The sequence below is a fragment of the Odocoileus virginianus genome, chromosome 29 (assembly GCF_023699985.2).
Source record: "Odocoileus virginianus isolate 20LAN1187 ecotype Illinois chromosome 29, Ovbor_1.2, whole genome shotgun sequence".
NCBI classification, from domain to species: domain Eukaryota; kingdom Metazoa; phylum Chordata; class Mammalia; order Artiodactyla; family Cervidae; genus Odocoileus; species Odocoileus virginianus.
Window position 1 is genome coordinate 13,219,794 of NC_069702.1, and position 14,362 is coordinate 13,234,155.

The window sequence follows — 14,362 nt, forward strand, 5'->3', positions numbered from 1 at the left end:
CCGGAGGCGGGGGTGGCTCAAAGTTTGGAGCAGAAGATCCAGGCTCCTCCCTCCTGCTGGGCAGCTCCGGAAAGCAAGAGAGAAGCGGGAGGAGGAGGCTACACAGGCCGGAGAAATCTACGGAGCTCACTGCGCCGCCCCCCTGGCCCCGCCGGGACCCAGAGTCCGGCGGCGGGGACCCGCAGGGATGGAGCGCCGGGCGGCGGGCCGGGGCAGCGCGCGGCGGCGGGCGAGAGGCGGCGGGCCGGCCGCCTGAGCGCCCTCGGATGGCCCGCGGCGAGACGACCTGCGGGAGCGACGCGCGGCTGCGGCTGGGCCGGGACGTGGTGCGGCCCGCGCCCGCTCTGCTGGTCCCCGCCGTGCTGCTGGGCACCGCGCTCGGCCTCGGCCTCGGCCTCTGGCTCGGCTGCCGCTCCGCGCGCCCGCGTCTCCGGCACCAGGTGGGTCGGCCGGGAGAGCGGCCGGGTGTGAGATGCGAGGGCAGTCACCCCTCGGCGCGGGGGTCCAGGCTTCGCCTTGAGCCTGATCACGGGCATCGCGCGCGCGACGGGTCCTGCCCTGGGGACGGGTGTTCCCCTTCTACTCCGGGAGGCGGCTGGAGACAGTAACTGCAGTGGGAGGCGGCCAAGTGACAGACGGGCTTTGGCTTGGGATTCCCCGGAAGGGTCCGCTCCATCCAACAACTGCCTGTGACCTTAGCCAATGAGGTCTCCAGGCCGCGGTCTCCTCTGCAGCATCAAGGATTTGGACTGATGGTCTGGGCTCACCGTGGTGGGCTGGAGGGCAGGGAATTCCCTCGCCTCCCCGAGTCCCTCCAACTGCCTGTCGATTCTGCTTCCTTTCTGTGTGGATCCCCCTGCTAGCCCCCCTGGAGTGCGGGCTGCTACATCAGCATGCACTCATCATTCCACACAGAAGTTTCCTGAGCACCTTCTTCTGCTAGACACGGCTAGGGGACAGCAGTGTGCTCCTGTCTCTGGAGGAAGATGGAGTTGGACAGATTACTAGTAAACGTTTGATTGTAACACAGCCAGATGAGTTCTGTAATGGGGAAATGGAAACACTAGCATTTACTGAATGCTCGCTGTATGCTGGGTGCTGAGCCACACTCTGCACCTGAATTTTCATCTCATTGAATTTCCAAAACAGCTTTGTGAGCTGGTTCCATTAATGTACCCATTTTGCAGATGAGGAAACTGAGGCACAGAGAGGTTAAATATCTTGTCAAATGACAGGTGTGTGTCTCACCCCAAAGCTACTGTATTGGGGGGTGGGGGGGGGGGTGGGATTGGTCACAGGTGGCTGCCTGAAGGGGATTAATGGATGCTTCGTGTGGCAGTTGTCATTATGGAATCAGATGTTGTGTGGAGGTATCCGGCATACAGCAGTCATTCCATCAGCGGTGGCATGATCACTTTTAGGTCTTTGCGGCTCAGACCTCCTTGAGGGATGAAGTCTGGTCGGATCTGAGCTAAGGTGATTTGGTCTTGTTCCCTCCATTTCTGGCCCGTGTGAACAGGGTATGCAGTCAGCAGATGTAAGCCAGGTGACTTCAGAGAAGTGTCCTGCTGCAAAGAGATGATAAAGGTTAAAATTAACATAATGCAAGTCTCGTGTAGGAAAGTCTGGGTTGTCAGATCCTGCTGGTAATTAAGAGACATGGGCTTCTTGTTTGAAGAGGGCAGTCACATGTCAGAGCCTTCCGTGGGTGCCAGGCCCCTTGTCAAGGGTTTGCGGCCATTTCCTTCTCTAACCTCACTCCAGTGGAGGCTGTCATCCGTACTTTCCAGGTATGGACGCTGAGGCTCTGCAAGGTTGTTCTCTGTCCAGGGTCATGAAGAATGACCAGTGGGCTGGACTTTACCTGCAGTCTTTCTGAATGCCTAAGTCAGAACTTTTCATCATCTGCTACCTGGCGAGGCAGGAGTTAGTATATGTCTTAGTCTGCTTGGATGTCTATAACAAAAATACCATCCACTTGGTAACTGATGAACACAAACATGTCTCAGAGTTCAAGAGGCTGGAGGTCCAAGATCAGGGTGCCAGGATGGTTGGATTCTGGCAAAGGTCCTCTTCCTGGTTATAGACGACTGATTTCTGCCTGAGTCCTCTCATGGCAGAAGGGGCAGTGGTTGGAGCCTCTTTTATCAGGGCACTAGTCCCGTTCATGGAAGCACCATCCTTATGATCTAATAGGTCCTTCCAAAGGTCCTGCCTCCAAATACCATCACCTTGGGGGGTAGAGTTTCAACATATTAATTGACACGAGGGGTAAGGGACACAAGCATTCAGACCATAGAGTCACCCACTTTGCAGCTAAGTTGAGGCTGACAGAGACTAACCAAGCTGTCTGGGTTTGCACATCTGGTCGGTCAGCTGTACTAGTCCAGTTGAGAGTGGCGGTGGGTCCGATCAGGTCTGTAGTCATGGAGGGTGTTCAGGGTCAAGGGTAGGACTGATGAGATTTTCTGATGGTTTGGATGTGACCTTTGCAGTATTCTTTTCTAAATGTCCTCCGTTTCCCACCTCTAGTCTCTATTTCTAAAGAGCCCATCTAACAATATGACTTCTGGTTAAAAACCTCCAGTGGCTCCTGGCTGCCTACACAAGATCACATCCAGTTTCCTTGCATAGTGCAGAAAGTCACTGACCTTCCCTAGGGTATCCAGCATAGCACACAGGTGTCTGTGCATCCAGCCACCCAGAATCCCCTTGATCCTCAGAAACCTCTGCACTTCTGCACGTCTGTTCTCTGCCTCTTGTCCCACTCATTCTTTAGATTGTTGTTGTTCAGTTGATGAGTCGTGTCCAATGCTTCGCAACCCTGTGGACTGCGCACGCCAGGCTCCTCTGTCTTTAGCTATCTCCCAGAGCTTGCTCAAATTCATGTCCATTGAATTGGTGATGCTATCTAACCATCTCATCCTCTGCCGCCCTCTTTTTCTTTTGCCTTCCATCTTTCCCAGGATCAGGGTCTTTTCCAGTGAGTCGACTCTTAGAGCTTAAGCTTCTGCATCAGTCCTTCCAATGAATATTCAGTGTTGATTTCTTTTAGGATTGACTGGTTTGATTTCCTTGCAGTCCACGGAAGCATCCTTTAGAACCCAGAGAGGAAACCATGCAGGCAACTGTCACAACCCTCAGGCTGGAGCAGGCACTTCCTCCCTCACGGGTCCTGGGCACTCTGTTCTCTGGTCCAGGTCACCCAGCTTATAATTCTATCTTGCACCACTTTCCCTTTTTGGTATCTGTTTTATTAGTTTTATTTATTTCATCATTAAAGCTTTGTTTGCATTGGAGTGACTAATGTGTCCGCCCTTAGGTGTGCATGCCAAGTCACTTCGGTCGTGTACAACTCTGCAACAGGCTCCTCTGTCCATAGGATTTCCCAGGCAAGAATGCTGCAGTGTGTTGACATTTCCTTCTCCAGGGGATCTTCCCAACCCAGGGATTGAACCCGGCTCTCTTACATCTCCTGCTTTGGCAGGAAGGTTCTTTACCACTAGCGACTCATGCACATAATTTAAAAATGTTCCTTGGCAACCATTTCTCACTTCTCTGAAGCCATCTTGTTTGACTCTTGTTCAGCTGGCTGTTTTGGTCATTTACTTCCCATATCTAAATTACCTGCTGGTGCGGCTGCTTGACGTCCCACTGGGGAAGTGAGGAGTGATTTACTAATAGCTCTCTTTTCTCCCCCTCTCTTCATATCTACACCCTCCCCACCCACCATCACCACCTCCCTGTGTGGTTATGGGGTACTTTTAGTTAAATCAGCAATTTGGTGTTTTTGTTATTGCAATTTTGTAAACATAATTCGCTGTCAGCCAAGGATCTGCAGTGATTATGAATACTTTCCTTTTTTGCACAAGATTTTGTTTTCCCTGAAATTAATAATTACCCATTTTTTCATTTCCTTAAATTCTAAGTAGATGTCATTGATTTAACAATAAACTCTCTCCCATTTATCTCCATTTCCTTTCAAGATATTTGAATACATTAGGTATTTGATCAACTTCCTCTTTTAGAAAAACTTGTCTCCCAGAAAACTTCTGAACTCTGCCATCTGAGCTGGTTGCCTTCAGACTGTTGCTACCCTCAAAGTGAACCAGACCAGCAGCATCAGCATTATCGGGAGCTTGTTAGGAATGCCAGTTCTGGGGCCCCGCCCCAGATGCACTGATGAGAATCTCTAGAGGCGGATCCAGCGAGATGTATCTGACAAGCCTTCCCATGATCCATTTGGCTTTTTAAAGTCACCCAGTGACAGTATTAGAAATAACAAGAATATTAATATTTATGTGTCATTTTCCGTGTTAAGCTGTTGTGTTTGTAGGTATAATATTAATATGCTTGTTATCTCCAATACTGTCATTGGGTGATTTTTAAGAAAATACCTTCAGTTCAGTTCAGTTCAGTCGCTCAGTCGTGTCTGACTCTTTGCGACCCCATGAACCGCAGCACGCCAGGCCTCCCTGTTCATCACCAGCTCCCGGAGTCCACCCAAACCCATGTCCATTGAGTCAGTGATGCCATCCAACCATCTCATCCTGTGTCGTCCTCTTCTCCTACCCTCAATCTTTCCCAGCATCAGGGTCTTTTCCAGTGAGTCAGCTATTCACATCAGGTGGCCAAAGTATTGGAATTGCAGCTTCAACATCAGTCCTTCCAATGAACATCCAGGACTGATCTCCTTTAGGATGGACTGCTTAGATCTCCTTGCAGTCCAAAGGACTCTCAAGAGTCTTCTCCAACACCACAGTTCAAAAGCATCAATTTTTCAGCACTCAGCTTTCTTTATAGTCCAACTCTCACATCCATACATGACTACTGGAAAAACCATATCCTTGACTAGACGGACCTTTGTTGGCAAAGTAATGTCTCTGCTTTTTAATATTCTGTCTAGGTTGGTCATAACTTTCCTTCCAAGGAGTAAGTATCTTTTAATTTCATGACTGCAGTCACCATCTGCAGTGATTTTGGAACCCAGAAAAATAAATTCAGCCACTGTTTCCACTGTTTCCCCATCTATGTGCCATGAAGTGATGGGACCAAATCCCATGATCTTACTTTTCTGAATGTTGAGCTTTAAGCCAACTTTTTCACTCTCCCCTTTCACTTTCATCAAGAAGCTCTTTAGTTCTTCACTTTCTGCCATAAGGGTGGTGTCGTCTGCATATCTGAGGTTATTGATGTTTCTCCCAGCAGTCTTGATTCCAGCTTGTGCTTTCTCCAGCCCAGCATTTCTCATGATGTACTCTGCATATAAGTTAAATAAGTAGGGTGATAATATACAGCCTTGATGTACTCCTTTTCCTATTTGGAACCAGTCTGTTGATCCATGTCCAGTTCTAACTGTTGCTTCCTGACCTGCATATAGATTTCTCAAGAGGCAGGTCAGGTGATCTGGTATTTCCATGTCTTGAAGAATTTTCCACAGTTTATTGTGATCCACAGAGTCAAAGGCTTTGGCATAGTCAATAAAGCAAAACAGATGTTTTTCTGGAACTCTCTTGCTTTTTCAGTGATCTAGTGGATGTTGGCAATTTGATCTCTGGTTCCTCTGCCTTCTCTAAAACCAGTTTGAACACCTGGAAGTTCACGGTTCATGTATTGCTGAAGCCTGGCTTGGAGAATTTTAAGCATCACTATACTAGCGTGTGAAAATACCTTAGGAAGGGTTTCTATTGTGAACTAGTTGATCCTCATTATTTGTGGATTTGGTGTTTTCACATTTGCCTGCTTTCCAAAATTTATTTTGTAATCTCCCAAATAGCCACTTGGGGTGCTTTTGAGGTCCTTCCTGGATAGGAGCAGAAAGGAGAAACAAATGAGTTGCCTGGCGTGCAGTTTCCAAATGAGATTGAACAAGGCCACACTCTGCTTTCTTGTGTCAGCTCATACTGCCAACAAGTGTCCTTTCCATGTTCTCTTTAGTGCCATGCTTTTTTCTCATCTTTGTGCTTTTTGTTGGTGATTCTGTTGTTGACAATGAAGTATAGCGCTGAAGTGCTGTCTAGTGTTTCTAAGGACAAGAAGGCTGTGCTGTGCCTTATGGAGAAAATGCATGTGTTAGATAAGCTTTGTCCAGGCACGAGTTACAGTGCTGTTGGCTGTGAGTTCAAGGTTAATGAATCAGCAGTATGTTAAATCAGGCATCTTTAGACAGAGACACACACACACACACAAAAAAAGTTATTTATTGATTGGCTAATGTAAATATTTTCCAGTAGTCATGTATCAATGTGAGAGTTGGACCATAAAGAAAGCTGAGTGCTGAAGAATTGATGCTTTTGAACTGTGGTGTTGGAGAAGACTCTTGAGAGTCCTTTGGACTGCAAGGAGATCCAACCAGTTCATCCTAAAGGAGATCAGTCCTGGATGTTCATTGGAAGGACTGATGCTAAAGCTGCAACTCCAATACTTTGGCCATCTGATGCAAAGAACTGACTCATTGGAAAAGACCCTGATGCTGGGAAAGATTGAGGGCAGGAGGAGAAGGGGACGACAGAGGATGAGATGGTTAGGTGGCATTACCGACTTGATGGACATGAGTTTGAGCAAGCTCTGGGAGTTGGTGATGGACAGGGAAGCCAGCCCTGCTGCATCCCATGAGGTTGCAAAGAGTTGGATACAACTGAACGACTGAACTGAACTGAACTGAACACACATGTTGTGACCAGAGTCCATGATAAGCTGTTACCCCACCGCAAGGAGCTCACAGGCTACTGGGGTGGCAGTGGCGGTGGTGACCAACTCAGAAGCACATGGAATGAGCCTCGATCTAAGTATCGCTTCCAGGCCTGAGGACACTGAGATGGGGCGATGGGGCATTGTCAGGAAGGTGACACCTGGCCAGCCTTGAAGGATGTGGAGCTGATTTCCAGGGGGCGTGGAGGGGAGCACTGCACACAGGGCCAGGTGGTGGAGGAGGGGCGGAGACAGTAGACATGACGGCTGGGCTGTGGGGGGTTGATGGCTACTGCAGGGCACCAGGCTGACCGACTCGGACATGCTCTCCCATTCACCTCCACCTTTGGGTTTTAGAAAGACGACACGCAGAGTCTGCTCAGGAATTTGGAGTCTAACATCCAGACCCCATCGGCAGCTGGGTCCCCATCCAGGAAGAGGAAGAGAGAAGCACTGACTTCAAAGGATGAGGAGCCTCTGGACGTAAGTGGGGTGTTGGGGGTGCATTGGAGGAGGCTCACATTGGATGTCCTTTGTCCAGGACACAGGTTATTCAGATGAGCCCCCACAGATCTCCTGTACCACTAGGCTTCTCTTGGAGGTATAACTTACACACCAGAAACACACAGATTTTCAGCTTACAGTTTAATGAGTGACAAGTGCATACACTCCTGTCACTGAGACCCCAATCAGGAATGTCCCTTTATTCCAGAAAGTTCTTTAGTGCTCCCTGCACAGACAGCCACTGCTACAATTTCCGTTGCCATGATTGGTTTGCTGCTCTAGGGTTTTACATGAGCGCAGTCACATGCTTTCTCGCACCTGCTGGTCTGGGTCATTGCTGCACTATCGGTCATTTGCCCCTTTCAATTGCTCAGTCTGCTGTGGGGATGTGTCACCAAGTGTGAGTTGGTTTCCATGCCTGGTTATCCTGAACAAGATATCTGTGAGTGTGTGTAAGTGTGTTTTCATTTTGCTTTATTTCTTCTGAGTAAATATCCAGGAGTGGGAGTTCTTTTCCTCTGATGGAAATGTTAAGAAATAGGTGTTCCCTATACCTTTCTTTTGGTCCCCTCCCCCCATGCCCCCCACCCTGAGCCAGCCCATCGGGTATCACTTCATACGTGAGCTCCATGGATGAAGAGGGCATTTCTTCCAAAGAAAGAATGAGTGACTTCTAGTCACTTCCTAGTCCCTAGAAAGTACCACAGACTCCAGTCATCCAGCCTCAATTGCCAAAAGGTAAATATAGACATCTAGGTAAGGAGGGAGGGAAAGAGCAAGAAAGAAAGAGAGAAAGATGCTGGGAAAGGGGGAAAGATAGGACAAAGTTTCTTATTTAGCATCTACTGGATTCTAGGCATTTTTACATACGTCATTTTTGACTGATGTAAACCGTCATGTGAATTCTCTCGTGCAATCCTTTCAGCACTCCGTGATATAGACCTTGTTTATATGCCCATTTTCCAGGTGGGGAAGCTGAGTCTTGTGGAGCCAGGTCACTGTCCTGAGCCTTGAAGCTGCTATTTGGACCTGGGGATGGTTCAACTCCTGTCTAGGCGGGCTGCGTCCCCACACCCCCATGGTCCCTGACACTTAGTCAGGGACCTGAGTCTGCAGCCTCCGCTTACCAAAGGAGGAAAGTGGGCCGGGTGTTTTAAAACAAACTTCACCAAAAAGTTGCAAATCAATAGGGGAAGCTTCTGGATAAGCTGAAAATCCAGTTTTTGAGAGTCACACCCTGTCCGTACTTCCCAAGGGTTCGGAAGACAGGGCTTCTCCTCTCAGTCCTGGGCAGGACTCCACGGAGGGGTCGGAAGTCCCAGAGCTGCAGAGGAAGAGAGAGCGCCTGGCTGTTCCCAGAGACGAGTCCGCCTTTCCTCGTCTGTGCTGTGTGTCTCCAGCTGACTTGCTCAGCCTCTCTGTTTCCAGGTGCTTGCCTCTCCCAGTGTGTCTGTCTGTGTATGTTTCATTGCATCTACCTGCATGTCCATCTGTCTCTTTTTGTGTCTCCATGTGTCTCTGTGTGACAGTGTGGCTGTGGAATGTCTCTCTGTCTTAGTTTCTCTCTCTCCCTCATCTGTCTCTCTCACTCCCTCTGATCCCCTCACCACGTAGGATTAAAACTCTGCTGACAGAAATGAAAACAACTATCCACGAGAAGACCTGTGGGCAAATATTCCTGACAGCCCTATTCACAGTAGCCCAAACTTGGAAACTCCAAATGTCCATCAGCTGATGAACAAATAATCAGAATATGGTTGTTCTATACAATGAAATACTGTTCAGTCATAAAAACAACACGGATGAACCTTAAAAATAGAACGCTAACTGAAAGAAACTGGTCACAAAAGACCACATGTCATAAGATTCCAAGCATCTGAAATGTCTGGAACAGGTAAACTTAAAGAGACCAAAAGCAGATTGGTGGGGGTAGGGACAGGGGTGGGAGGGGTAGGGGGACAGCTAAAGGGTACAGGTACATTTTCAGGTACAGAATGACAAAAGTGTTCTAAAATTGACTGTAGCAAGGGTTGCATGTATCTGTTAATACACCAAAAAGCATTAAATTGTACAATTTACATGGTTCAGTTGCATGAATGACATCCCAATAAACCTATTTGAAAAAAACTCTTCTCACACAGAAGACGACCTCAGATATGATGCAAAAAACACTGGCTCTTGGATCCAGAATCCTGGAACCCAGGCCCAGCTCTGCCACCTGTGTGCTGTGTGCTATTGGGCAAGTGACACAACTCTCTGAGCCTTAGGGTTCTGAGCTTTGCGATGACAGTAGTGACGGCGGCCCCATAGGGTCACCCATGAATCAACTCTGTAAATCCTTCTAGCACAGAATGAGTCAGTCTTTGCGGGGGAGCCCAGTCTCTCTGCCTCCCAGAAGGCTAACCCACTTCTTCCACCTAGTAATGTTTTACCCGTGAACTATTTAGCTGTGCCTCGCCGATGCCCATTATCTAGCTAATGATTGCCAAGAGTTAAAGATCTGTCTGTTCCGGTGACCGGCTTTGCCAAAATACCCCTGTCTCCAGCAGGCTGAGCTTGTCAAGGAATGAGGGCAGGGCTGACTTTAACAGGGCGATGGGCTGTAACCCTGACACCCTCCAGTGCCCAGAAAACCAAGGTGTTTGGTGTCCATGTCACTTCTTGCATGAATTCTGTTTCGATGAATAGCTCACATTAGCCAAAAATACCCAGAAAATTCCAGAAGACTCTGAAGACTGCTGCTTCACAGCCTTGTCCTGTCCTTTGGCTTTGAAGAAGGGAGGGGTGGTGGGCACAGCTCCTCTCTGGATGCATCTGTGCATTTGCTGAGAAGAGTACCTTTTGTGGGCGAGTGAAATGGTTTTTCTTTTCTGACAATTATGTTTTAATTTTCTGAATAATTGCATCGCTTCAGCTGAAGAAGTTTTACATTGTAAATCTGCACTACAGCCTATTTTCTGAATAATTGTGTTGCCACGGTTGGGGAGATGATCAGAATTTAGAGGACATCGGAACTTAATAAGAAGAGCTGTGGGAAACTGCAAACAGCCCAGGCTCCCGGTCCTCAGGTTCCACTTCTGCACATCTCAGGTGGACCCCTGCATCTACATCCTTTGCTTCTCATATTATGTTTTTCCCTGAAGTGCAGTATATGTTTGGTGTCACCCCTTTAGAAGATGAACCCTGGAAAGCAGAGAGCAATCCTTCCTCGCATTTTCCACCCCCTTCCATTCTGTCCTTTCTCTCCACCTCTGTTTGGAAGAAGTGTAAAAACGCAGAGTGCCCTTTCTGTTTCTCATCTTTCCTTGAAGAAGTGTGTCTTCCCCGGATCATCTCCGAGGCCAGCTTCATAGATGGATGACCTCCTGTGTGGTCACTGAGACCCTCTGCCCAGTTACCCCCTCCCTGTTTCTGGACTTTGCTGTCTTGAAATTCTTAATCACTTTTGACTAAGGACCCCTCCCACACACACGCACCCCAGTGCCTATTTTCACTTTGCACTGGGCCTCACAAAGTATGTCACCAGTTGTGAAGTCAGCCTTCTTATTGCCACACTCTTGTACCATTTTCCCAGCAAAGATTCAAAAGAGAGTGACTGATGGGCTGCTGTGGGCTGGGGGCAGCTATTCTGTATTCACTCAGGTCCAAGGAAAGCCAGGAAGCGAGGGGAGTTGTATGGTTAAAAGCTTATTTGGGGGACTTCCCTGGTGGTTCAGTAGTTAAGAATATGCTTTCCAATGCAGGGGACACAGGTTCAACCCCTGGTCAGGCAACTAAGATTCCACATGCCGCAGGGCAACTAAACTTGAGTGCTCTAACTAGAGAAAGCTCGCATGCATGTTGCAACAAAGAGACTGTGCAGCCAAAAATTAAAAAAAAAAGAAAAGAGCAGTCATTGTTTTAAAAAAGGTTATTTGATTGCTTCGGGGAGACTGGATTGGAAAGTGTCCACCTCTGGGCCTTGCTTTACCTCTCTATAAAATGGGCATGATCATGATTGAGTGATAATGAAATGAGCAGACATGCATCAAATGGTAGCACATAGTAAGTCCTTGGTACATGCATAGGGAGTCAGGTAAAAGGCTGTTTCAGCCCAGTGGGGTAAGTACGATGATGGCTTGGGCCTGAATTGTGGCCCTAGAGAGAGGCTTGGAAGGTTAGCTTGGTGGGATTCATGGTTGATTGGATGTGGCAGGTGGGGGAGCGACCAGTACCTCAGGGTCTGACTTGTGTCCCTGGGGTGTGGTGAGGCTGACCTGGGTCTTCTCCTCTGAACTCCCCCTGACCTTGCAGTTGCGTGGCTCTTCCTCTTGTTCTCACTTCTGTCACGTGGAAGGAGACAGGATGGTGGCAGCTGAAGAGGAGAGCTAGGGAATCTGAGTTCAAGTCCCAATCCGGACATTTAATAGCTGTGTGACCTTGGGTTCACAGCTCAACCTCTCTGTGCCCCATCTTCTCCATCTGGGAAATAGCAGCATCCTTGGAAGTTTAAGGAGGTGGCGCATGTTGGTGGACGCCCCCCATTCTTGTCATCTAAGTCTGTTTTTGTAAGCAGTGGTAAATAAACTGCCGGCCAGTGCAGGTAGACATAAAGACTTGGGTTTGATCCCTGGGTCAGGAAGATCCCCTGGAGGAGGGCATGGCAACCCCCTCCAGTATTCTGTCCTGGAGAATTCCATGGACAGAGGAGCCTGGTGGACTGCAGTCTATGGGGTCGCAAAGAGTCAGAGACGACTGAAGTGACTTAGCACACACGCAAGGTAGAGACAGAGATGACAAGACCTGGGGCCCTGCCACAGAGCTTCCTTCTGTCCTGCTCAGCAGGGCATTGTGGTGAATCCTCTCTGAAGACGGGTACAAACCCCATCACAGGCTCTGCTGAGTGCTGTTTCAGTGTCTCACGTTGTGAGGAAGCGGTAAGTTCTTCTGCATTCCCCGTGATAGGGTATGTGGTTCCAAGGAGAACGCGGCAATTGGCAATCAGTCCTTTGTTATGGAGTTCTTTTTTTTAAAGATTTAGTAGAAAGGTGTTGGCATCTGGTTCAGAGTTGCTCAGTTGAGATTCCTCCCGGCCTGGAGGGCCAGGCTCCTGACTATCTGCTTGACTTCATTCACCCAGTGGATGTGTCCAAGCCCTTATTCAGCACTGACCATGCAAAGCACAGGGGTGATCCTAACAGGAGAATGATGCAGAGAGGATGTGGGGCCATAGAGCAGGCTACAAGTCAGTCTGTCCTGCTGTGTCAGGGAGATGGTTCCTGAGCAGAGGTTGATGGCAGCTCTTTACTACTGAGACTCACAGTGGTCCATCGCCTCGCTTGGGCTCTGTTCCAGCCTCTCCACTGGGGCTTTGTCCACATCCATGCTGTCCCTGGAGGAGATAGGCTACCTGCTTCCTGTCTGGGAAGTTGGAGGCTCAGAAGAGTGAAAAGATCTGCCCAAGCACTTCTTTTCATTCTACAGTCCAATCCAAAGCCTTGCATGAATATTACCACACATAAGTTTTTATACACTTGGTAGTGCTAAAAATATTTCTTTTCTTATTCCACAAAAAGGTGACTCACAACTTTTAGGAAAACTTTTGATGTTGTCATGTTATTTAAATCTTTATTTCTTCCAAAGCTGAAGACTTGGAATTAAAAGAAGAATGTGCTTTGTAACATCTGTCCATTCATCCCTTTGCCCATCTGTACCTCTGTTATTCCCACATCCATCTATACTCCCATCTATCCATCCATCCCTCCACCTGCCCCATCCATGTGTCCATCTGTCCATCCATTAGTGTATCCCTCTATCCATCCATTCATCCACTTGCCCCTCTATCCATCCATCCATCTACCTGCCACATCCATTTGTCTGTCTATCCATCCATCCATCCTCCTAGCAAGTGAGCATTACTTGGTTCTAAATGTGCTTATTATGGTCCCTTCCCAGGGCCACTGTTACCAACAGGATGTGGCACTTTGGAAACTCGGTGGTTTGTCCTTCATTTCACCAAAAGCCTCCCCATGCCATTTATTCTTTCTTTTTCCCAGGAATACGAGCCGTCTTTCAACAGTAACATCACAGCGTTTGCGCTGAAGGCAAAAGTCGTCTATCCCATCAATCAGAAGTTCAGGGTAAGCGTCCTGAGCTGTCTTAGAAATGCAACTTACCAGTAATGTGCGGGAGATTGGGGTAGGAGGGCAGAGACGCAAATGTGCAATTTGGGGTCCTATTTGAGGATTTTATGGCAAGCCATTTTAATAGGGGTAATTTTGTGGCTTTGTAATGGAGCATGACTTTAGGGTGAATCCATTTCATGACGGTGTTATCAGGGGCAGGGTATGCCCACAGGGGAGCAAGGTATTCTCATGATGCCAGGCGACAGCACAGTAGGGCAGAATCCACTCTCCTCTTTCAACACTGACACAAATACTGATGCTGATACAAGTTACTAACATTACTCCTCATTCAGAGAGCCCAGGACTCATGTCAGCAGTTGACACTTAACTGAACACTTACTGTGGGGTCAGCATAATGCTCAGCATCTGTCATATATTAGGCGTTTCAATGGTGCCCGCCACGTTCCTGTAAGGTAAATAATACCGTTATCTCCACTTGATGCACAAGGAAACTAAGGCCCAGAGAAGCTAATGACCTGTCCGAGGTCATGCTACAGAAAGTGGTAGGGCCAGAGTCGTACCCACAGGTCTTACCTGCGGAGCCAGGAGTTCACACCTGGGGCCAGGCATTTTGCAGAGGGCAGCATAATTCCTAATGCTTCAGGGAGCCCTCGGCCTAGGAGATGCTCCATGAAAGAAGGAGTTTTCTGGTCGAGTAAGTTGAGGAAAGGATGGCCTGCTGTCCTGGTGATAAACAGGACAGGCTTGAACGTAGCTCGCAGCTCAGCTGTTTATTCCTAGCCATTTCCTGACTTCTCAGGGCCTCAGTTTCTTCATCAGTTAAATGGGGATAAAGGGCCCTCCTGCCTCACCTGGTTGTCTTGAGGGTTAGATGGGGTATTAGGCATAGGACTTAGAACAGTTTATGATGTCGATACACTCAGTACACATTCAGTTTTTTAAATTATTATTTGCTTTTGAGGACAGCAGAGCGTAGAAAAGCTCTGAGAATTCCTGCACCAAATAAATGATTCCAGGGACCTCCCTGGTGGTCCAGTGGTTAA

General features: G+C 48.3%; 1 protein-coding gene across 3 annotated transcripts in view; it reads left to right on the forward strand.

Annotated features, from left to right (window-relative positions):
• EVC (EvC ciliary complex subunit 1) overlaps positions 1 to 14,362 on the forward strand; it is a 91,208-nt gene continuing 76,846 nt past the window's right edge. For 2 of the 3 annotated variants that reach the window (XM_070458130.1, XM_070458132.1), the window contains exons 1-3: positions 1 to 440; positions 7,048 to 7,173; positions 13,230 to 13,313. In XM_070458130.1, the coding sequence (XP_070314231.1) occupies positions 267 to 440; positions 7,048 to 7,173; positions 13,230 to 13,313 (384 nt within the window). In that variant the 5' untranslated portion in view covers positions 1 to 266. The remainder of the gene's footprint in view (positions 441 to 7,047; positions 7,174 to 13,229; positions 13,314 to 14,362) is intronic. The other variant, XM_070458131.1, reaches the window with a different exon arrangement.